General features: G+C 32.8%; 2 protein-coding genes across 8 annotated transcripts in view; one reads left to right on the top strand and one right to left on the bottom strand.

Annotated features, from left to right (window-relative positions):
* The window catches only part of LOC140057541 (U3 small nucleolar RNA-associated protein 4 homolog), a 64,366-nt gene that overhangs the window by 4,839 nt on the left and 34,258 nt on the right, over positions 1–25,269 (bottom strand). Inside the window, exons 1-18 of one of the 6 annotated variants that reach the window (XM_072103245.1) lie at positions 19,888–20,096; positions 18,512–18,550; positions 18,295–18,360; positions 17,654–17,737; positions 17,281–17,455; positions 16,928–17,047; positions 15,952–16,017; positions 14,334–14,508; positions 13,698–13,852; positions 13,254–13,476; positions 12,716–12,822; positions 12,144–12,243; positions 11,725–11,789; positions 10,588–10,704; positions 9,726–9,980; positions 8,391–8,486; positions 7,563–7,748; positions 585–689 (exon numbers count right to left, since the gene is read on the bottom strand). In XM_072103245.1, coding sequence (XP_071959346.1) covers positions 585–689; positions 7,563–7,748; positions 8,391–8,486; positions 9,726–9,980; positions 10,588–10,704; positions 11,725–11,789; positions 12,144–12,243; positions 12,716–12,822; positions 13,254–13,476; positions 13,698–13,852; positions 14,334–14,508; positions 15,952–16,017; positions 16,928–17,047; positions 17,281–17,455; positions 17,654–17,737; positions 18,295–18,360; positions 18,512–18,550; positions 19,888–19,982 — 2,229 coding nt within the window. In that variant the 5' untranslated portion in view covers positions 19,983–20,096. Of the gene's footprint in view, positions 1–584; positions 690–7,562; positions 7,749–8,390; positions 8,487–9,725; positions 9,981–10,587; positions 10,705–11,724; positions 11,790–12,143; positions 12,244–12,715; positions 12,823–13,253; positions 13,477–13,697; positions 13,853–14,333; positions 14,509–15,951; positions 16,018–16,927; positions 17,048–17,280; positions 17,456–17,653; positions 17,738–18,294; positions 18,361–18,511; positions 18,551–19,754; positions 20,097–25,269 lie in introns of those variants that run through there. The other 5 variants (XM_072103246.1, XM_072103247.1, XM_072103251.1 and 2 more) reach the window with 5 other exon arrangements.
* Positions 20,073–23,669, top strand: LOC140057543 (chromosome transmission fidelity protein 8 homolog). 2 transcript variants are annotated; one of them, XM_072103255.1, is made up of 4 exons: positions 20,073–20,123; positions 21,003–21,067; positions 21,275–21,392; positions 21,583–23,669. In XM_072103255.1, the coding sequence occupies exons 2-4, from the start codon at positions 21,045–21,047 to the stop codon at positions 21,859–21,861; spliced, it is 420 nt and encodes a 139-aa protein (XP_071959356.1). In that variant the 5' UTR covers positions 20,073–20,123; positions 21,003–21,044; the 3' UTR covers positions 21,862–23,669. The 2 variants fall into 2 exon arrangements, with proteins under 2 accessions (XP_071959356.1, XP_071959355.1); XM_072103254.1 differs by lacking the exon at positions 20,073–20,123 and having other exon boundaries at positions 20,672–21,067.

Here is a 25,269-nt window from a genome sequence, read left to right as displayed (position 1 = left end):
CATAATGCAACAAAGACACGATGACTCAGGATGACAATTACAAAATGAAAGTCATTGAATCTATAGTATTTCAAAGAAATAAAAAATGAGCAAAGAAAACTTGTCACGCGATGCATGTTGAATACGTGTCGCACCATGTAGGAATATAGGAGTTGAATATATGATATGCATTATTTTATTCCTAATAACACATGGTAGAGTCTTTGTGTACAAGGTCGGCTGTCGTGAATTTTAGGCTACCAAAACATTCATGTTGCATTCTGACTAAACGCCCAAGGGGGTGGGGAGGGAAGTTTGCACATTGATCAAGTTTACCCATAATGTGAACGCATGTTACATCTCATAAACATTTCTAGAAATGTTTATTTATATTTTTTATTTATTTTTTATTTATTTATTTCCAAACCCAACCAACAGCAAAATAAATTTGCCAATAACAGGAGGGTAATTTATATTCTTACTTACTAAAGATGATGGGACAATGTGGGCGGGTGTAAGTGGGTGTGGGTGGGTGGGTCTCGGTAAAGGGGAGTAACGGGCAGTACGGTATAATAAAACATAGTGGCTACTGTATTTGATCTAACCTTAAATTGTTGATGAATGTTAAATCCATGAGTTATAACACGTTTGTCATTCGGTTCTTGAATTGATCCTTTCTTGAAAAGTTGCTGATGTGCTTTTGGTAATGGCTACAAGATAAAAATAAAGATTGGTTAATTATCTATAGCCATCTGCCTTATAATTTTTTTTAAAAGTAATAATAATAATAATAATAATAATTTATTATCTTTTTTCGATATAGTGGAAGTGGTAAAATTTTACATCAGGAGTCTAAAACAAGAAATATGTGACCTGATAAATTCTATTTAGGGGACACTTTCAAATGAATCAAATGTTTTAATATTACATTTTCAGCAATGCACCCCATTAAGGGGGTCATAAATGCATCGTCTTAACAGGGGATCTACTGTAATGCAATAGCTGATATGTAACAACCACAGGAGGAAAGACATGTCTGTTGTTTGTACTCATTATATAAAGTACGTTAACCCAACGCTACAGACAGATTGTGGAAATATCTTCAAGCTTTATTGGCCAACGATCGGGCAGACATTCTCATTCTAATTTAATTCTGATTACCGTGCAAGACAGTGTCAACAAATGGATGACATTTGTGATATTGAGTTTATTCACACCAAAAAGCTTGCTTTATTTCACAACTGTTTGGCAGTTAGCGCCTTGTTCCTCGTGAACGTCATGCTAACGTTGGTTAGGCCGTCGCCCAAATGGTATCACACAGTACACTGTATATACAGAGGATTTGGCATATTAGTATGGTTGTTTTAATCCTTGCCATCGAATAACTACAATTAGAAAAACTATCCACCAGTTTTTAGTCAGTTTACTTAAATTGTTCTACCAAATCAACCTACTGCACTAACTACATATTGCTTGCCTTTACAAGGCCGTAGTGAGCGGTTAAAAACAAACGAGGCAAAGATGCTTTAAAATATGATTATTATTAATATTATTAAATCTGACGATCTCTAATGGAGAATGGGGGGGGGGGGGTATATAGAGGTGGTGGGTAGGAGTACCTCGTCTGGCTCATGCTGGCTACGGCCCTGTTTTAAACCTGTTTATGTAAATTTTATTTAGCAAGTTTTTTGTGGGATATCATACTGTACACACTGGTTATTGCAGTGCCTGCCTCATAAAATTGTACATTGAAATAAACTTAAATCATCTTTTATTGCAGAAACAAAATGACTGCAGTAGAATCGATTTGACAGGACCCTTTATAACAAAAATTTAAACATGCCGAACTATATCATGCCTGTACTAACAATTGTGATAAATATAGCATTATCTTAAGCTCTGTCTACACTATCAACATTTTTGTGACAAAAAAATGTGATGTGCCCTTATATGGACATGATGATGTCATATCACTACCATATTTGGGAATATCACTACCCTATTTGGGCACATCATACTTTTTTTGTCAAACTAGTTTGATAGTGGACAGAGCTTTATTCATAAAATACAATTTTGTTATTGCAACCGTTTAATAGTACCAAGTTCTTTAAAACTAGCAAGAAAAAAAAACACGTTTTTTTATACAAAATTACCACTATATAATAGTAATAAACCATAACAACATAAATCTTGTTGAACATAAATGCAATTTCTCAATCATAAAGTGCACTAAAATGGGAAATGTTCCTTACTGTATTCAATGCATTATTTCGAGTCATAGCCATATTAATTTATAGCTCAAAGGCAAATAATAGAGAACAGATCATATTTCTACTGTATTGTAGCCATCAGGTCGTACAGTACATCGACCCTACGATTTTTACAGACAAACAAAAATAATTGTGGAAATGTCAATGGCTGTATTGATCCCGACAAACATTCAAAATGTGAAATTATGGACGACTACGTTAAAGGTTTCAGTAAGGCAAAAAAGAAGTGTTGGTTATTGGAAGAGGCATAAAGATTGGTCTACCCTTATGTTCTCAAGGCAAGCAACATGACCAACATTAATGGGATTTCCCCACAAATTTACATTTTAAGATCGGGAAGTTCACGGTCAAATGTTAAGTGGATAATGTAATTTTGATTGTTCTTATTACAAGACATGTTTTAAAATGGTTGATCGATAACGACAAAGATCACGTTGATTAATTTCAAAAAAAGTTAATTTGCCGTGTTTTATGAAACCATAATCGTTATTGATCTTAGCTAATTGGAACAAAATTAAAATGCAATTTACCAAGTAGCAGAAATTTTTGTTTATATAATATAAAAAGATATCTATTCTGAGGATATTTAACAAACGTACTGTAGTCTAGGTATAAAAAGCATTAACAGTGTGATTTAGTTTAGTTAAAGGCAAGCATGGAATATCAAGTAAGCCCGTAATATTGTCATTCCCGACATCATAAATACAGTCAACTCTCCTAATACTTTTCTTGAGGTACAAAAGGTCCCTAATCCATTTGTACCATTAAAATATATTCTAAATACCAGACTTTTCTGAAAACCAGACGTATTAGATCAGCGAGCACTACAGGTGTATTGGGAAAGTAGATTTTCTAGTAATAGCATACGATTGTACAATATCCATACTTTATTGACATTCTTACAAAATCATCATTAAACATTTTCAGAATGTTCACCAGATTCTATGAAACAATATAATTCACGTGTCGTGAAGCAATCAGTCGTAAATGTTTGGATGTAGGTCATAAGGTTAAAGGTCACAATGTAACCAGTAAAGAAATGAAATGAAGGATTTTTCATGCCATCATAAAAATATTAATATACATTTTCAGAAACATACATTAATGATTGAATAATAGAATAGTCTGATTGCATTCTCGATTATGTATTACGGCATTTAATAAAAAAAATTGGATAGCTGCTTGGCGTGGTACGGAGGAACTGCACGAGTCCTCGATTGTATGCCCATATAATAATACCATTGTTGTTATATTTCGACAATTTTATATAGTTCGTTAACAATTGTATTTTATATCAGCAACAGGTATATGCAAAAAATTTAATTAAATTGAGTATTAGGTCATTTCCAAACTTATTACCCATATCTTTAGAAAAAAAATTAAATTAAGGAGTTCAGTCCAATTTCGTATAGAAAATTTGATTTAAAGTAGGAAAATCTTATTCATGGGCAGTGAAGTTGAAATTTATGACATTACAAAAAATAAAGGTTGTTGAAAATTCTGCTAGAAAAAAAAAATCATTCTAAAAAAGAATGGCTATTTAGATATCAAATGTATATGTAAAATGCAAAAACATTAATATACCTGAACTTTTAAAAGTATTGTTATGTTACAATGGGCGCTTGAGAAATAGGTTCTTTAACCCAAAGCATATTTTAATATCAAATTCTATACAGCACCTCATCGTTCATTGTACAAAGAAATAGCGCGGCAGATAAACAAAGCCAATCTATTTCTACTGCCATTGACCCCTGTGACCCTCATGAGACTGAGGATTATCCTTTAGGGTCCGTAATACAAGTTTTGCGAAGGTCACCATCTCCCCTTCTAATATGCGACAACAAAATGTGATGATGATATCACTACCATATTTAAGCATACCACTACCATATTTGGGCACATCATACTTTTTTTGTCAAATTAGTTTGATAGTGTAGACAGAGCTGTACACAAGTGCACCAACCAATTAGAATACAGCACTCAAAACTAGTAACTGTAAGAGGCTGCATTGGCTTCAAATATATTACTCTATTATCAATATTTTTTTCTGTTAAATCATAAAGTTATATCATGTATATTTTGAGTGTTTCTATAAAACATGTAAATAATTATTAGCCCAGCACTCGGAAGTGACACGGACCTATAAATCAATAAAACCTTTCAAAATAACCTTTTTTCCAAAAATAATCCATTTATGATCTTTCTAAAGCTCCAATAATGTAAGTAATAGTTGTTGCCTACTGTGTCCAGTAAAAGTGAAACCATAACAAAAATAAATAAACTCTTTATAATGGAAAACAAACCACAAAAACAAAACAAATATTATTTCTAAGATTCCTGATACAAAACAGTCAAAAATAAAAATCATTTAAACAACAATATATAATATAATTTATTTGTTTTCGGCATAAATCTTAAATTTAAAGACTTTCAATTTTCAATAATTAGATTATTAAGAAGAGCATAAATCTTCACAATTCAATTTATTTGGTATTTTACTGATTTTGAATACTGAAAAGTTATGTAATTTAAAACGACGACACCATGTGAAGGCTGAAAATTCCTGATAATAGTTCCAACAACAAAAACTCGACTATAATCAACTGATGTTAAATTTGGGGTTAACAAACATTACTTAATCGTTTCACACATATGAGACTGCTCATAAATCGTTCTCTCTTCATTTGACCTGATGTGTCGGAGGTCAAGGTCAGGAGCATACAACATACTGTATATAAATTGTGTCTAAAAATATATTATGTTTATGTACTGTAGTGTTACTATAAATTTGTGGTTAAATGTTACCAATCTCAAGGCCTTTGGTTCAATTCTAGATTAGTATGCAAATTGTTACTTGCGCAAGATTTATAAACATATAGTGTTTCTTTGCCAAGATGGGAACTTGTAACAGTCCTTTGATCTTATGTCTGGCTGCGACAAATACCAACAGTACTGTACTATGTATATATTCTACGTGGCGCGCAGTGTCTATAAGGGGTGTGTAACTGATCGTGTTGCAGCCAAGGATAAACCCTTTAATCTTCGAATCTCAGCATCCACTATTTAAGATTGCCTTGGTTTTACCGCTACAATTGTGGGATCATCTTGATAAATAGACTTTACTTTTAAAAGTGTATAAGGACCAATAGACAGCCATGCAATACATTGTTTCAATTATTATTACTATGGAGCTATAGCTCCATGTTATTACTAAAACAAAATGAAGACAGAATAGAGCCTAACTCCTCAAAAGGATTTGTGTACAGGTGTCATTTATTTTAATCTCGCAATAATGTATTAAAAGCGAATGTACGTAAATGCACAAATAAAATTAAATAATTAAATTGGGGGCGTTCCTATTATGAGGACCTTTTCAGTGATACAAACAAGAAAAATGACACTTTGACAAGCCCCATTAAAGGGTCTCTAAGGACCACTACAGTAAGTTGTCCCCTTTATAGAGGTTATTTACTGTTATACACAGTATATTGGATAGAAGCAATGATTTATCTAATATTCTATTAGATTTGTAAAATGTAATATAAAAAATAAACCGTACTGCCTAATGTGGCAAAATGTAGTTTTCCAGTACATTTGCAGTCATTTTGATTTAACGAAACAAGCATACAAACACTACTTCCTTTCTATGTACTCTAAATATAGATACTGTAGGCCCATCATCTATTGTATTAAATATTGTAATGTAAAATTGTCACCCGATGTAATTTGAGTTATACAGACAAACCTAAATATGGACAAAATTTATCTAACCTACCTTTCTTCTTTATTTGTTTTTTTATAAATGTTTTACTATGCCATAATTTGCGTACAGAAAAAAAAAATTCTGCATGTTGATTAAAGCCATCTGTGTTTGTCTGTGTGTCCACCATACTGTATATTTTATGACTGCGATAACATTTTATAGCATACTTCTCAACAAATTTAAAAAAAAAAGGTTTTAGTTTCAAATTTATCGATTTTATTGTTTTTTTCTTTTCTGTGCCTGGTCCTACCGGATACACACATTTAACTCACATTTTATAGCATACTTCTCAAAAAATTTAAAAAAAAAAGATTTTAGTTTCTAATTTATCGATTTTATTGTTTTTTTCTTTTCTGTGCCTGGTCCTACCGGATACACACATTTAACTCACATTTTCTTATCTTTGAATCACTGATTTTTTTTAAGAGCTGACATTAAGGGGTCGTCTTAAAATATATGAAAAAAGACTAAAATGAAAGAGTATACCATCCATTCATTTATAAAAAGCATTTTTTATAAATTGAGTGATCTCCAGTACTTAACTGTGCGATTTTCTTTGTTGAAAAACTGTATTGTATCATATAGAGGTAGGTATTAATTTTGAACAAGCATCATACATAGTTAATACGCAACACATAAAAATGTATATATATTAGCATACTATAAATTTTGTTCTGCTGGTATCAATAAACAATGGTGACATTCGTGGTGGGGGGGGGGGGGGGGGGTGTCAAAACAGCATCTTATCCCTAGCCTAAAGGCCCATTCATACAGACGACAGAAAACGGTAAGTGGTAAACGGAAAGAAAAATATAGAACCTATGTTATTTTTTATGACCATTTACGCGAAGCGGATGGGCGGTTCCGCTCAGAATATCTACATTACACGCGAGATATGCAAGTGGTCTGTGTGAATTGGTATTAAAGCTTAATTGTACTGGTTCTGTACCCAGCCTTTTGTCAACACAGTACCTCACCAACCTTTGGATATTGTTATAATACCAGTTCATACTTCATTAAAAGTATGCACCAAAATATTGAGATTATAACCTTTAACAGCTCACAAATTGAAAGACTTGCTGTAGCTTGGTGGTTAACGTCCTTGCCTTCCAATCCCAAGGTTCAATCATGTCTTAGTGTCAGGATTGTAACTCACGACTGTTCCTACTCTCTAAGCCTCAGAAGAGACTTGTACCCTTTTCACATCTGCATAAATTTGTACAACTTGTAACCCGGTTTGATCTTCCGATATATTACACGTTTTCACGAACCCGGAGAAATCTCGGAGGGAATACGTTGTTGCGCGCTATTTGATTAATATGATTTAATACCAGGGCAATGCACGCACAGTAATAACTTTGAACATCTCGGAACAAAAACAGGCCTCTCATCAGTGTTTTATTTTTCAGAGGCCCCTTGTGAAATCTCGAGAGATTTTCCACAAAATTGTATCCACACTACGCAAACCTGGTATCTGTAATTGCTATATATATACACAACAAAACCAATGTTATATTACTTTTTAATGAGAAAAAAGTTTTATATCTCACCTTTGATTTGTCGATAGCGCATAACATGTTTACATCATAAACGAACACAATATTAGGATTGGTGGCGCTATACATAACACGAGTAACCTTGTGGCGTCTTCTCAGCCAAGCATGGTGTATTTTACACCTATGCAAACTTCTACTCCAATCAGTGTACGACTTCAGTTCTAAGTTGTACTCATAAAGCTAAAAATAACAGTAATCCAATTGTGATGTGCCCATATATGGATATGATGATGTCGTATTCCTATCATATTTAGGCAAATTACCACCATATTTTTTTGTCAAACTAGTTTGATAGTGTAGACAGAGCTTTAAAACGTATCGAAAAGTCATTTAACTAATTTATTTACTGTACCTAATTTTGCATTGTGACAAACAAGAGAAGAGTTTTAAAATTTTTAAACTTATGAGTGCCATATTAAAAACAAGAGGACATAAATTAAGCTCCGTTTACACTATCAAACTAGTTTGCCAAAGTGTGATATGCCCAAATATGATAGTGATATGACCTCATTGTGTTCATATATGGGCAAATCATATTTTCTGTCACATAGACAGAGCTTTAGATACATTTTCAAAGGCATCTGAATTTTGAAGAAACTACTATATGGACCTATTGCAATTATTTTTTTCGTCTTTAAAATGGTTAAAAATGTGAAAAATAAGTCTATTCTAATAATTTAAATGGCGCGCTATAAATAAAATGTACGACAAAGAATATATAATATATATGCATTAATTTTACAAAAGAAGACAAAATATAGAAAAAAGTGATATAATTCCAAGCTATTTTTATCAGGGTATTCCTTATTCTTATAAACATACCATTTGATCAGAGTACGCCACAAAAATCTCTGGAGAATGTGGACTGAACGCTACTGCCTTTGGCTGGCTTGCATACGTTGGTAACCGGCAGTGAACCTAGCACATATACGGGAAAAAAATAATAACATTTTATACAAGATAGTCGTCTATCCATCTGGGACGAAACATAATCTACGATGTCGTAACAGTCTGGTGATTTTGGATAAAATATCACATGTACACATCTTGCATTTTAAATTAATTGGCGCAACATAATATGAGAAAGTTTGAGAGGTTTTTTTTTATCGTAAACCTAGACATGACCTTGGGTTTAGATATACAATAAATAATGTCTGATGTGGCATATAGAAAATTTATGTTCAGTAATGGTATCTTAATTGTGTCTATATTTGAAATCAAATTGAATTCCGGGATGACTAATACCAATATTCCTTCAATGATAACAGCAAATTCAAAACACATTTATCAATTTAGTCTTATATTTTGTCACATAAATGACTATGGTTATATAATAAGGAGGTGATTTATTATAAAACCTAGCAATGGGGCATCAATATGGTACTCTACTGTAAATGATGATGAGACTTGGCTAAAATATATATCTGTAAGGGTGTGTGGCGCAGTGTGTTGGACTAATGATCGTGAGACTGGGTTTGAATCCAACTCTGCCGCATTGCTTGTATCCTTAGGCAAGATACTTTACCTGCGTTTGCCTCTCTCCACCCAGGTGTATAAATGGGAACCCGGTTTAGATCAAGACACAACTTTGCACCGATTACTAGCTGCATTATGGGAGTATGCTTCCATACGTGTTTGATGCAAAAAATGACCGGGGTAATATTGTTCAGGCGCTATATAAATCCAGGGTATTATCATTATAATTTATGGCTGCATGGGTTTTAAATTCATTAGACAGTGTGCATGATTTGTGAATTTTTGGGTTAGTGGTAGATAGTCGTGCATTTTTGGGCTAGTGGTAGATGGTCATGCATTTTCGGGCTAGTGGTAGATGGGCATACATTTTAGTATTCAGGTTGAATAATGCAACTTTTGATTGCATGAGATACGATTAGATGGCTTGAATTTTGCACGCACTAAAAAATGTAGTACTAATAACTAAGTTCACTCACTACTCCTGTGTATATTTATGATATTACTTTGACTTTAGTAAGTTCACAGTGCAACAAACAAGGATAACAACGTAGAAAATTACAAAAGCTGGTTGTCTAGTCATGTTTTTTGTGTTTTTATTTCATTTTTTTGCAATGTTAATGTAACTGACAATAGGAAATAAGAAATGTACAGCCTACACACATTGTTGGAAGAAAACTGTACCTTGAAATTATTTACGTTGTAGACAATTACATTCCCTTCCGCGTCTGCTGCAGCAACAAACGTCCCCGAACTGTCTGCTTCTAATACCAGAATGGAATTTTCCATCGCATGGAATGTATGTTGCAGTGTTGGCTGTATTTCGTCCAGTAACAGAACCTGCACGGAGCAGGAGTCTGTCGCTAGGAACAGCTTGGATGAGTCACAAGAGAAGACAAGATGATGTGTTGGACCAAGTTGCATTGGCAGACATGCAACCTTAAAAGAAATGTAGAAACAATTTCAGCAAGGATCTGTATACTGTCTTATATATTATATTCAATTATTATTATGATTATTTTATTATATATTATAAATATATTAAATAATAAATATAAATCCAAAATCCATTAAGGTAAAAAAACATTGTGTTCCTTAGTAAGTAGAGCCCACTCTTCCATTGGAAATTGGCCACCACCACCAGCATGATGTCGACCACCACAAAAATCTAGGCCTGGACTAGAGATCTGCTTTGCCAGCGTTCGCTAGAGTCTAAGCCTAGCTTTCACTGTGGCAAGCCTGCAACAATACTATACTAAAGTTATATTGTTAACTAGCCTAGACACTACTGTATTAAATAATTTGTATCATCACACTCCTTGACATTATCACTCCTTAAGACAACCAAAGTATATTGATCAAAACGTCAAGAAACTAAACAGTTCTTTTCAAAACTATATATGTGGTGTACTGCAAACTTTATATCAAAATGGTGATGATGAAGTGACAGTAATAATGATATTGATGACAATGATATTGATAATGATGGAGAATGATGATGAGTAGTATGACAATAATCTATCTATATTAATATAAAATAAGCTACCTTTTGTAGGGACGGGACATCAAGATTGAGGTGGAATAATTTCACTCTGTGTACATCTGAGTATGCAATCCATGCTCCATCTTTACTTATTGAAGAACAAACAATCTGGTCAATACCCTGCATATTAAAACAAAACAATTTAATAACATAATTGTATAAAGCTTTGTCTACACTATTTCATTTCATTTCATAGTAACATTTATTTCCTTCATAATATACAAAATAAATAAAACAACATTATGAAGGAGTCACAATTTCTGGAAAGCAAAAGCTTGTGTTGAAAGTGCCTGAACAAAAACAAAAAGTAACTAAAATCAAATTAGTAAATAATAATAAATGGTATATAGGAATAAAGTAATTACCATAACGGAATATGAAAACAATAAAAACTGATACCTAGAATATAACTAATTAATTAAATTACTTTTGTATTAAATATTGTTTAGTGTTAAAGACGAAGCTATGTTTGTTTGCGGAAGTTGTAATTTTGTTAGGAAGTGAGTTCCATATCTTGGGTCCAGTAAATCTAATATTATGTTGAAAAGAAGTCTTTTTGTGTTTAGGAATATGAAGGTTATTGAGGATTCTTGTGGAATAGCCGTGAAATTCATAATTGGGAGAAAACATATCGCGTAGATGAGATGGAAGAAGAGCATTTTGGCTTTTGTAAATAAATAAACATTGTTGGAAAATATTAATATCTGTTAATTTTAATAATTTGAGAGAACGAAATAAAGGATCTGTACTAGTTCTAGGTGAAACATTCGAAATTATTCGTTTGACAAAAAGAGTGTCATCATCATGTCCATATATGGGCACATCAAATTTGTTTGTCACATAAACTTTGATAGTGTAGACAGAGCTTAAGAGCATGTATTTATTATTATTATCATAGAGAGACATCTATTTATTTTTTTTACATCTTTAGTGAAGGCTAGGGCCCCTCAATAATACACAAAATACATACAAACGATTATACATATCTTCATGACGTAACATCGTGACCCAAATGATAGGTCCTACTCTAGTCCATCAATTTTAGGCTATACTCATGTACAGCTAATTTATTGCATTTTTGTACAAAAATAAAAATTAAAAAATTTAAGACGCAAAAATAACAGATGTTCAAATATTTACCTTTGTCAGAATATCTAATAATTTTAATGGTTGTTCAGAAACTGTCAATGATGCTACATCTTTATCTGTAAGAATAGAAAAAATAATTAAATTGTGTGCCATAGAATCCATCGTATAACCTCAGATTTAAATAGGGAAAGTCTCATTTCTGTATATGCACCATGGTATAGATTCAAGAAATTGTATTAGTCCACTTTAAAATGGAAATTCGAACACACCTATTCAGGGGACATCTCAATTAAGAGAAAACTTTTCTGTGAAATGAACAAGGAGAAATAAAATATAGACACTACGACCAACCTCTATTAAGGGGACACTTCACTAACAGGCCATTTTGTTAGGTTCAAAACGTGCCCCATTATCAGTACATGTTGAAAGTATTAAGTAACAATCAATCAAATATAATTGAATGTTCTAACCTGTGGCGTCAGATGTGGATCCTAGCTTCCATACTTCTAAATGATACGGATATTGGAACAGTAAAAGTTTTGACTCTCCTGCACATTTAATCAGTGATTTCTAAGAAAAAAAATTAGGAAGTCATTTAGAATTACTGATCAATCAATAAGCAATTAAAATGAAACACAATGGAATGTTTAAAAATTATAAAAACAGCAATAACAAGGTTTAAGTTATAGCATTTATATATCACGTATTACTGTTCATTCTATACATGTGTTAGGCCATCTGCTAGGCCCACCCTCACCACATACAATGATGCCCACCATGCATGGTTAGGGCCTCTACTGTTCAGTTGATTGTATCAGCATACGCTGTATAATAGTTTACCAAAGCCTAAGAAATTGTTTGTGGTGTGAAATAGCAAAAGATCATATAAGGTCAATTGCATTGGATGTCCACAGTTTATTTAGCATTCTGCTTACGCCTGCACAGAAATCAACATTTCTAGCAGGGGTTTTCATGAGAATGCAATATAAAAGCCTGATGAATTACCAGTCCTGAGGGTATTTGGGTGGGCTTATTACATTACCTGCGGAAAGGCATGGTAGAGTCTTTTGTATTTTTCTATCTGACCACGTATTTGTGAATGTCCAGGTGAAACCTCAATTGGGTTGGTTACCAAGTTGGTATCAAGACCTACAACAGAAAGAGAAAATAAAAATAATCTGAAACAGATGAACATATGGAAGATAGAGTTTGCAAAACTATTTTAAATTTGAAACTATTTAGACATTAGGCCTGTGCTTGTTAAGGTGGCGGGTAGTATGCTACTAGTAAATATATTTTGTAAGTGGTGTGAAATAGCAAATAATCATATAAGTTCATTTGCACTGGATGTCCACAGTTTATTTAGCATTCCGCTTACGCCTACAGAGAAATCAACACTTCTGAGCAGGGGTTTTCATGAGAATGCAACAAAATTATATCCGTAAAAAACAATAAACGTCATTTAAAAAATATGTGTACAGATATTTTTAAAGGCTTTAAATCTATATTATTTAAAATTCTTATCATCAACCTCAATAATTCCAGCTAGACTGGACTTTGCCATATGATATAAACTTTACCTCCAGATACAAGAAAGTTTCCAGCAATAACCATAGCCCTGATGTCGTGGGTGTGGCCAAATGCTATGTGCCTATTTCTGACCCATGCCTTGGTTCCGAGTCGATCATCTGTCACTGCAAGTGTAAACTGAACGATGGTTGGATCAACACCGGTCGTAAACACTGACGTTTCATCTTTGGTGACACACATGGTGAGAATGTCCATCCGGTGGCTTGTGTAACCCTAAGTAAATTATATACAAAAGATATGAAATAAATTCTAGTAGAACCTTTAAAAAGACACCTTCAGTACAACAAAGTGTCCCCTTAATAGAGGTGACCCTGAATAGGTGGTTGGCTGTGGGGTTGAGTTGAAACATATATTTTCCTTTGTTACTTTATCTGAATAGGAGTACTTTTTTAAAAATAAACAAAATTAGTATTGTGAATTGTGCTTATTCATACCTTCAACATTGTTCCGACACGGCCATCCCAAAACATTGTACGGCCAGTTGAATCGCCACTCACAATGGTATGATCCGAAAGGATAGCTACGCACCATACAATCGTCTCTTTCTTTTTAAATGTGCGTTGAAGAGTTATCCTCTGAACTGCATTCCCTGTAATATATTTACAACAAAATCATTCATTTTAATTTACTGGATCAATTATTTTTGTATTAATGTTTAATGTAATCCACTTTTAAAATAAGCATGTTGTTTTAAGTCAAATAGGTTTGCTTTAGTCAATTTTTAAAATAATCTAAGCAAATATTTTTTCTTAAATCTTAAATGATGATGTCCATTCCATAAGACAAAAAAGAATGGAAGTTGTAAAGTCACAGTTTTTCACTTAAGCACTTTTAACTATCTTGACTTAAGCACATATCATAAGATAAAAACCACCTCAGGCCAATCCTCTAAAGTACCTCCACCTTCATAGTAAAGAACCACTAAGTCTATATATATATTCCAAGTTAAATACCATATTTACTTCTTTCATTGACATTCTCAAAATACTGTATACTCAACCAAAATTGCATTAAAAAACATATTTGTTTTGATTACAAATTATGTCGCCCTCTAGATGGTTCAAACATACCAGTAATAACATTCCACACTTTCATATTATCTATTGACCCTGTAACAATAATCTCGTCAGATTTATGCCATGCAAGTGACACAATTCGTTGGTCTTGCGGATTGAGCATTCTGTCGTAGGTCACCTTCTCGGTTGTGAGGTCAAATAATCGGATGCAACCATTATCACTACCAGTCTGAAATGATAAAAATTGTCTCTAGTGCTCCATACAATTAGCACGAAAAAGTATGTTAAAAATAATATAAGATTAAAAATGCAAGTATGCATAGATATTGTAAGTGGTGTGAAATAGCAAAAGATCATATCAGTTCATTTGCATTGGATGTCCACAGTTTATTTAGCATTTCGCTTACGCCTACAGAGAAATCAACACTTCTAGCAGGGGTTTTCATGAGAATGCATAAATTATTGAATATAGAATAAAAGCAATGAGAACAAAAACAAGTAGCTGAGAATTAGCCTTAATAAAAAAAAATAAATAAATAAAATCAATATTTTTTAGGAGGGTTTTCATTATTGGACCATTGTTGAATAGAAGCAATATGAATTGGAAACAATGCACATAAAAATTCTCAAAAAAAGAATTGTGGGTTTTTCCATTTATCTATTAAAAATATACTTTTACATAAATTCCTCGATGCAATGGAAATCAATATTTTTGAGGAGGGGTTCCACAATGTAACATCATTGAATAAAAGTAGAATGAATTGGAAACAATGCGAATAAACATCAAAATAATTATTGAAGTGGTCTTTTTTCATTTATAAGCTGTTAAAAATATAGTTTTTACTACCAATTCACCGGATGCAATGAAAATCAATATTTTTGAGGAGGGGTTGTCATTAGTAAAACATCGTTTAATAAAACAACAAAGGCAATAAGAAGTAATAACAATACTAATATCCAATTCCCAAATTAATAATTGATATGGTAAGCTGTTTAAGAATTGGTTTCATTTAATTGAGAATGTTATTGTCACAAAATCAGAAACCGAAAATTCTTTACAACAGTACTACTGTAAGCGGCTACAGTACTAAGCTTTTTGGGTATTACACCTGTAACTGGAATTAAATTTAGGCTCTTCAGCTCGGAAGGTCTAATTGTTTATTTTTAAGAAACACACCAGAAACTAACTGTGACTTCCCTAAAAAGTAGGCCTATTTATAATTTCAAATATCGCTCCACAGGTTGTATGCAACGCACGACAATAAAACATGTAAAGAACACCAATTTCGAACTTGTGTAAAATACAGTAAAACCTCGAAAAGAAGCTCCCCCACCCCCTCCTCTTTGGTCTGGAAAAGCAATCTTTAAAAGAACCCCACCCAAGAGTACAAAAAAAGAAGAATCCCAAAGGCTTCCTTTTAGAGGTTTATGTTATACAGTTATATAAGACAAAAATAAACCATGCTGATTATCTGAAGGTGTGAAGATGTATATACAACACTTTAAACGATGTTTAGGGAATTTTGGATATAATATTTCAGGGCACGCAAGTTGTTTTTGTACTGATGTATGATAGTGTGACCAAGGTCTTAATATGCAAGTGTTTGGAATGTATTGACTGTTAGTTTAAGGGTGTTGGGTTATTGAATTTTTAAATCATATTATTACTTACAGCAAGCAGCGTTCCAGCATGGTTTGCAGCAAGACACCAAGCGGCATTCCCATATAAAACTGAATACTAAAAAAAAAAATAACATAAATTTATGTTGCATAAATGTATAATAAACGTTGCATAATTCATTTTCTTGATTAAAATTAGATAAAATTCTTTAATTTGTATGTGAACTATAACATTTTGTAGTATGAGTTTTTTTCTTCAGCTACTCTTTGATAATAAAGTATTTTTTATTTTATAAATAGGTACATGTGCCTCCTTTGTTTTTTTTTTTTTGCCATTAGGCAGCACTTTCCTGCTTTATATTCTCAATTTTATCTAAGTACTCTCACTACACTGATGAAGGGCTAGTGTCACCTAAGCTCTGCTAATTTTTCTGGCTGTTTTATTTTATCGTTTTGATATAACTTTTTGCTTATTGTATTTGTATTAATCCCAGGAAGACGGATTGTAAGAGATGCTCCAATTCATTGCTGAGCCATGAAATTTATTCATAGTACAAATCAATTACTGATATGTTAATTCTTTGGGAAAACCCATAGGTAGTTTTCCCGATATATTCCACAAAGGATAATAAACCATTACTAATAAACATAATTGATGCCCTACAGTATGACAATAAATATTGTACATATATTGTATTCAGATGCAATTAATTGCTACTAGATCTTAAGCTCTGTCTACACTATCAAACCAGTTTTTCCAACAAAATCTGATGTGCCCATATGGTAGTGATACTCCAATATGGTAGCCTTCAGAAGAAGTTCTAGTTGTACTGCTATTGCTGTGGTGTCCGTTTTCCACTTATATATTTCTTTTCTTGCATTATATTAATTATGTTCATTATCGGTTGTATATTTATTATGTTACTCTATATTTTGCTCTATTATTTGTGGAAATAAATATTATTTTTATCATCATGTCCATATATGGGCAAATTACATTAGGGTAGACAGAGCTTTAAAATATTTACCTTAACAGTGTTTTTGACTAAGTCATATTCTGTGATGTCACCTTGGAAACCAGTGGTGAATAAACGACCTTTGACCCATGTTACGGAGTCTAGTTTACTTGTTCGTGATCCAGGTATAACCTAAATGGAAAAGGCAAAGTTGAAATAATTCATTATTAATTAATATTTTCAATGTTGGTTGTTTCTGCTACAAGTACTTAAAATATGGTATACAATATGGTATTTTTTTATATTGTATTTTTTAGTATCCCGTTTCTGCTAAAAATATTTCTTGGGTGCTATATACAGTATTTACTTGGCAGCAGAAACAGGGTCTAAGATTCAAACCATTGAAAAACACTAATAATACTTACACGTTCCTGATTAAAATTGTGTTTCATGTTCCATATTTCAATGGCGCCATCAGATCTAACAACAGCTAAACGTTCACTATCTTCATCATAAGCCATGCAGTGAATGGCAGTGGGCTGATAGTCAAAAAACTTTACTCTGTGTACCGTACATATCCCATCCTTTACATCTTCACCACTAGTTGGATTAAACAAAAATACAGTTAAGAACATTATGAAACACCCACCCTCACCCTACAAAAACTCCTGTTATACTTTTTATTCTTTATAGTTGTGAAAATGTATTGTTCATAACTATTTTAAAGATTCATATACAGTCTGTATTATGAGAGATCAATAAATAATGGTTCACAGCACAAGATTTAATATAATATACCTTTTTATTTCTGAATTAGTCATTTCATCGTTAATTTTCATTTCATCTTCAATTATGATTTTCTTTTTCATTCGTCTACTTTCGCTGCAATAACACATTGTACAATGTCAATTTATTGACCACACCACATGAATTATGGATTCGAACATTTATTTTTGACGGAAAGAGAATCACAAATAGTCCAATTTATAGCTACAAACCAGGTACTATCTACTATAGATAATTAACTAAATGGCAGCTGGACACCAGACCATAATAAGTCAAAGTTCACACCTAACATGATATGACACTCAAACAAGACCATAAGTAATATAGTTGGCTGTATAATAAAGATAACATGTGATCACATTGGCATTGCTGTATGTTCCAGTCCTATAATGAACTTAATATCAAAGTTATATGACATGTATTCACATTGTCATTGCTGTATGTTCCAGTTCTATAATAAACTTAATATCAAAACATGTGATCACATTGGCATTGCTGTATGTTCCAGTCCAAAAAAAACTTAATATCAAAACATGTGTTGGCATTGGCATTGCTGTATGTTCCAGTCCTATAATAACTTAATATCAAAACATGTGTTCACATTTGTCATTGTTGTATATTTTGATAATAAACTAAACATGTGTTCACATTACCTTTTTAATTGAGATATTTCATCATCAACTGCCATTGGTTCTTCCAATTTCTTCCTTCTTCCCCTACTATCATTTTTTTTAAAATAAAGTCAAATAAACATAAATAATATCTGTACACTGTCATCACAATTTTGAAAAGTAAAATACAAAGACAAATTATGAAAGCATAACCAAAAAAGAGAGGGCATAAAAACTGCACAAGTATGCATGATCATACCTTTTTCTTCGCTCCCGATTCACAGACATAACGAATAAGCTGTGAACAAATTACAATAATTATTTACACCAATAATAATGGGTCATTAGATGAATTCCAATTTTCTATATTGAGCATTAACAATAAAATAAAAATATCTACTTAATTTCATGAAATATAACAAGTTTTAGGCTAGTTGCAACAATATAAAATTTAGTATAGTTTTGTTGTAGGCTAGCCAGTAAGGCTTATAGCCTCTACTAGGGAACGACCTAGAATCGGCCTCCTACTTGGGGATTAGGCCAAGTTGAGCCGCCGCCATAAAAACGTTATTTTCTATGAAACGCCAAATGCTAACTTTCGTCGGTGCTCGTTTCTTTTTAGAAGTTCTATTTATATTAGGGATAACAATATATTCAAAAGTTTATATATCACGGTTTTAGCATATATTATTAAAAAATGTTACAATTAAAGAAATGATTATGAAAATCTGACTTGTAGATTCCAAAATATAAGGCCTAAAACATCACCGAAAATGATCGTTTTTAGCCAAAAATGACGTAAACGTGTTGCCCCCCTCAGACGGCAGTTGTATGAACAAGGCCTATTCCATTTTTCGGTAAAATAATTACATAAAATCACTGTTTTTTAGTAAAATATTTTGTGTATTAACATTGTAAAATACAATAAAATATGATATTAAAAGAAAGTAGATAAAAAATAATAATTATTTAACCTCATTTGAAGAATATCGATACTCACTTACGTGGTAGGCCTATATTATACAGTAAGTGCGACGCGAGAAAAATATTATGGAGTGCACTTAATTTTTACCTTGAAAGATTAAAACAATTTAATTATTAAATATGACTACTTTCTTTTGCTGTGTGGCAGTTCAAACCAACAAAATTGTAGTATGTAATTATATGTATTATGTTATTTATTTTCATGACACAACAAACCTAAAGTCTAAAGACCATGAACTTATGTACTAGCTAGGACACCACTCTAATCACTATGCGAAATGTTGTAAAAAAGACGCACTGGGCGTTTCATTGAAATTACCGGCGGCTCAACTTGTCGGCAGCCCAACCGGAACCGGTCATATGCCCTACTTGGCCTACCCACCCAGGCCTAACTAGCTAGTTAGGCTAGGGCCTTGGCCCTTGCTTGGCTTAGATTAGTCTTTTTGTGGCGGTCGACATGGACCATGGTGGTAGCCTACCGTACTAGCTAGGCTCTACTAAGGAACACAATTTTTTACCTAATTAATGTTTAGAGGAAGGAAATGAATACACAAGTTATTAACGCTGAAGGTTTAAAGTTACATTTAATGGGTCCAGCCGAAAACAAAAGACACAACACGTTTTACTATATAGACTGATTATCCATCATACGTTTTTTGGTGCTTGTGCATGCTGCATGTTCGTCCAAGCGAGTCCAAGGTACATAAAAGCCTTATTACCATTGGCCAAAATTGTGAAAAGACCATAATAATCAACTAATTGAAATAGTGCTTTAAAACGTAGTCTTGCACTGCCATCCGTAATTTTAGAGACGACTTTATTTACAATTTTCCGCGCGAAAAGAAAACGTGCTAGGAGAGGAAGAGGGGATGCCTAGCTAGGCCTAGGTAGCGACTAGCAAAACCGCTAGAGGGCAGCAGACATCTTTAGGGAATAGACAAGTGTGACCCTTAACCTGTTAAAAAGGGGTCAACTTGCGCATGAATTTACGAACTCTGATTGGCTATTCAGAAAAAACGAATGACTGTACGATCTTTTCCGGAAAATTCCGATGAAAAATTTGAAATTCCTTTGCCCACATGTCTTCGCGATGACATTTTATTTTGGGCTCGAAATGTTAGTAAAATCAGAAAAAATCGAAAACATGCCTAATATTTTGGGATTTTGCTTATATATTTTAGATATATTTATATTTTAACAGTGTACGCCTTTGGTTTTACATAAATATCACCTATATTGGATCACAAAAGGTTTTTAATCACCTGATGCTAGGTGAGTAAGCAATTCTAGGCCGCGAAGTGCCTGATGACGTCATCACACAGCCTGGCTGAGGTGGGGGTATTCCTCCGGGACATTCGCGCAGTCCGGGGAGAGGGTAAACATAAAATAAGTACTTTTTATCTTATTTTTGTGATTTTGACACAATTTCCAAACAAAATGTGGTATTATGCAAATATATATTTGTCACCATCAACTTTCTAATTAAAAATATGTTCATAAAATGTATTTATATGTGTTTTAGTAGTATTTTCACCCAGTGACTATTTGTGTACAAGGTCACAAACGCGGGGTGGGGATTCCTATGTAAACAAAGGATAGTGATGGTGCCAAATTTTTACACCTTATTTTATTCATAACTTTCGAAATACTCAATCAATTTTGTTGATTTAAAGTTTAAAATGCTTACGATTATATACTCTTTCAAACTGAACACTATTCAAATGCAGAAAGATAAATTGAAAAATATATGCCAGTCCCTAGCCTAGGCCCAATTTATTTATTTGTTTTAAATAATAACATTCATAAATATGGTACAGATAGTAGTGAAAATGTAAGGGGCAAGTACTGTTATGTCATACAATATATTTTGAAATATAGAAATTATATTAGGCCTAACATGGCAATATTCAATTTTAGGCCTGATCGATCGTGCATGGTTTGGCGACGACAGCACAACAGTCCGGCATCTTTACATACAGATAGTGGCCTCAAGTCGATTCGCCCCAATTTGTTGACATGATCGTTTTATTATTTATAGGAAAAATGTTGATGTTTGCCCAGAGTGGTTGCTTATCGAGCTGCAGGGTCGACTAGAATCCAGACACGAATGTCAGTTGGCGGGTAACTTTATTGGCGACCTTCATTTTAATAAACAGGCAAGTTCGAAGTAGGCCTACCTGTTTATATTTCTAAAAACGCTATAGAATCCTTGATTAATTTAAACAAATATTTGACAATTTGTTTATATGTTTTATATAATAATGTAATTTATTTTAGTACTTTTTAGATGTATTTCTATGAATCATGATGCTTAATACTTAATAAACTGTTTCTCCATTTCTGTAGGGCATTCCAATTTTCATAATTGGACATCATATTTTGTATGGAAAAGTACACAACCTTGATAAACCATTTATTGTAATGATGAAACAACGTGGACAGGAATCATCAGATTCTTTGGAAATGGAGACAGACCAATTAAATGACTCGCAAAGTCAAGGTGCACAATCCACCGAACAATTGGACAAGACTCATTATGTAGTGAATGCGATTATTAAACGTAAACTCGTATTTAAAACAAGACCTAAACCGATTATTACGAATGTTCCGAAAAAAGTGTTCTGAGTACTTAGTTCAAAAGTAAACTATAGTACAATAAACATTATTGCGCTTTTTCCAATTTGGACAAATATGATGTGTGAACAATCTCTCTTGGCTCTTTTTTCTGAAAACCCATTAGATAGGCACTGTCTTTTTGCCACTACATTTATAGCCACGACAGTAGAATGCCCTCCTTTGGAACACCAATATTCAGGGGACACTTTCCCATAAAATAAACAAAGGCTAAATATGTGTTTTAAAAAATACACATTATTATTGTAATCAATCAATACCTGTATTCATGAAAACATGATATTCTTCTGTTCCAGATGTGTCCTCAAGTAAATACCGTTTTATTCTAATGAACGCCCCGAGGTGTTTATTGTTAGGTAGGGTTTTTAGAGTTTATTTTTTATTTTTTAGAGTTTATTCGAGGAAGGCGTTTATATAATATAGTAGAATGTATGTCAATGTCAATTTTTTTTATATTCCAAACGGGGTGTTTATTCTAATAAATACGGTTACTTCTAAAGATAGGTATTAGCAATCAGTAAATATAACATAATACGCAAAATTAAATTAATTATTGGTTGTTATAATTATTAATCAATTAGTAGCCTCATGAAAGAGGATTGTTTCAACAACAACGTATTGAAATTTGGGAGAAAATCGAGCAAGAAATGTGAGATACACTGAATGAGATGAGAGATAAAAATCTAATTTTTAATTCAGATCGCACACCATTTTATACCTGTGTTGGTCAAGTAGGCCTCTGTAAATGAAATATTATTAACTAAAAAAGGAAGAAACGAAAGAAATAAAAGAATTGGTAATCATATACCTGTATCGATATTTCACAACATCAAAACAAAAACAATATAAAAAGTTTCCAAACGGATGTTTAAGCTAATCACAAAAAATACTTGTTTTTACCTGGTAGGTATGTGAATACAAACAAAACCAGGATTTCGTTAGTAAGTAGTTTTTGTTCTCAAATTGTGATATCGGCAAGTTTCTGGGAAATCCGTATAAGTTATAACCGATCACACATATATCCAAATGAGGGGTTAAAAGGGTATCAAATTCAATGTAGCAAAATACTAGGTAGCAGATGCAGGGTAGAAACTGCAAGATTGAATTAAAATGTTTTATTTATTCTGGGCGACCTCTTCAGTCAAAGACTGGTCTCCAAGAGGGCCCAGTTATGATCAGTGGCTGTGATGTACTATTATACCGGGGTAACCCCCTACTCGTCTCGAAAGATGTACTACTAGATTGCACAAAGAATATTTGGACTTTGCTAACATCTTCTGGTCAGCCTATCTGTATGGTTAACATTTTTAACTGCATTTCCTTCGGTCAGGGCCACTTTAAAACGGAAACCAGTACTAAAAAAGAAGTAATTGTTAGAAATAAATATTTAAAAAAAGGAGGGGGTGGGGAAGACAAAAGATTTGCGGGTGACCTGTGTTTTTTCACATTTGCGGAGAACTTTTAAGTTGCTTTTTGGAGCGTCAGTGACATTTCCTCTTTGTTGGTTCAATCAATCCCATCCCAAGAAGGCTACAGTATCACTTTCATAAAGAAAATTACGGTAATGGCAACGATTAGTCTTTATACAAGTTATACAAACTTCTAAGTTTAGACTTTGGTGCATAAAATTAATGTTTTGTACTGTAAATATTTACAAACACAAACCAATTGATGGATAAAATGTATCATATTATCATATTATTATCATTCTGCTGTCCATTCTAATAGTTTCAATGCAAATAAAGTGAACAGATGAGATTTTGTTTACATAATTTATTTTATTATTCTAGTTTATGAAACTGAAAGTGTCATTTATAAATTTTTTTAACTTAAATTTATGTTAAATGTTTTCCAAATCCGATCCACCCCCGCGTTTAGGATACGTTGTTATTGTTCATGTCAAACATAAATTGTGGGAAATGTAATAACCTTTTTATTAAGGTAAGGCATGCGAAAGAGAAATAAGACATTTGTTTACAATTTTTAATTGAGGAAGAAGAGTTTTTGTTGTTAACTAGAGTTAATGATGTATTGCCGTCCCCCCGACAAAATAATTCTTACAAAACTTTGTGTTGAATATGCCATTTTAATGTCACATAATAGTTATTTTTAAAACCAACAAGGCCAACAGCCATAAGTCGCGTGCTAAAACGCATAGTGATACCGGACCGACAGACAGACCGACCGACATAGTGAACTATAGAGTCGCGTCCACGCGACTAAAAATTGGATCGAATACAAATGTAAACTTGAAAGCAGTTTTGGCATTCCAGCGACGGGTTTTGTCATTTTGTAAGTGAAAAAATATTTTTTCCCCGTTTTTCCCCTAATAATTGATTGAGTTGAGTTTAACAAGGAAGAAAGTCCATATAACGAAAAAATATAGGCCTATTGAGGAATCGTAAATAAAATACGTGACTCAGGTTGCTGGAAAGCGGAAGAATTGGAATAATAATAACTGAACACTTCCTGGAACAAGGCAATTTACTTCCAGGATTTAAGTCTGAAGCTCTGTCTACACTGTCAAATTGATTTATGTGACAAAAAAATAATGCTCATGGACAAGATGATGCCATATCACTACTATATTTGGGCCTATTACTACCATATTTGGGCACATCACACTTTTTTTTTCAAACTAGTTTTAGAGGAGATTGGCTTTGAGTCGGGATTTATTACAGAAAGAACGAAGCAGCAGAGTAAATAAAGTCTATAGCTGCAACTCTCAACTCAAAAATAAGTTTTTACAATCCCAACAAACAGAAAGGTTCGGAGGTATTGATACTTTATATTAGTATTGATTAATATACTGATTAAAAAAGCACGTCTTTAACTGAACAATGCACAGCCACTTCTTCCGTTTAAAAAATACCGGGTTGAAGGAATACAAAAGAGACACAGCCAGCACTAACATTGCACCAAAATCAAGTAAAGCGTGAGAATATTTAGTCCCTTGGCATTTTTGTACAACAATGTTTCAAGTACCAACAATATTTCAAAAAAATAATAAATTAATTCTTAAATCCGGTTTCTATTCTGCCCACACAATACACGAAAAGTTTTAGTTTCTTTTTAACTTTAACAAAAAATATGCCTTTCTACCTTCTGGGGTTAATCAGATGGTTTGTGATCAGATAAATGCACCTCCACAAAACACGTATTTTTTTTAATGTAAGCCAGTCAAAACTTAAAAATTAAAAAAAGACCTTAGGCCTAATACCCCGATATTATTAACAATTCGAAATATTTCAAGATTTTGATTCTCTCAAATTAGATACCGGTATTTACAGTACTACAATTAAAAGTAGTTCGTGTCATGGTTAAATTAGTACGTATTAAAGTATTCTTTCCATCTTGAAATAAGACAGAAATAATTTCATTCAATCATTAAATCTGTTT

Source organism: Antedon mediterranea, chromosome 8 (assembly GCF_964355755.1).
Source record: "Antedon mediterranea chromosome 8, ecAntMedi1.1, whole genome shotgun sequence".
Taxonomy (NCBI): domain Eukaryota; kingdom Metazoa; phylum Echinodermata; class Crinoidea; order Comatulida; family Antedonidae; genus Antedon; species Antedon mediterranea.
The sequence above is the reverse complement of the archived record's forward strand: the minus strand, read 5'-3'. Positions and strand labels throughout refer to the sequence as shown.

Coding starts and splice junctions, on each gene's coding strand:
- LOC140057543 (XM_072103255.1), top strand. CDS start 21,045: ATGGTACAGATAGTAGTGAAAAT. Junction 21,068..21,274: donor GTACAGATAGTAGTGAAAAT/GTAAGGGGCAAG, acceptor TATTATTTATAG/GAAAAATGTTGATGTTTGCC. Junction 21,393..21,582: donor ACCTTCATTTTAATAAACAG/GCAAGTTCGAAG, acceptor CCATTTCTGTAG/GGCATTCCAATTTTCATAAT.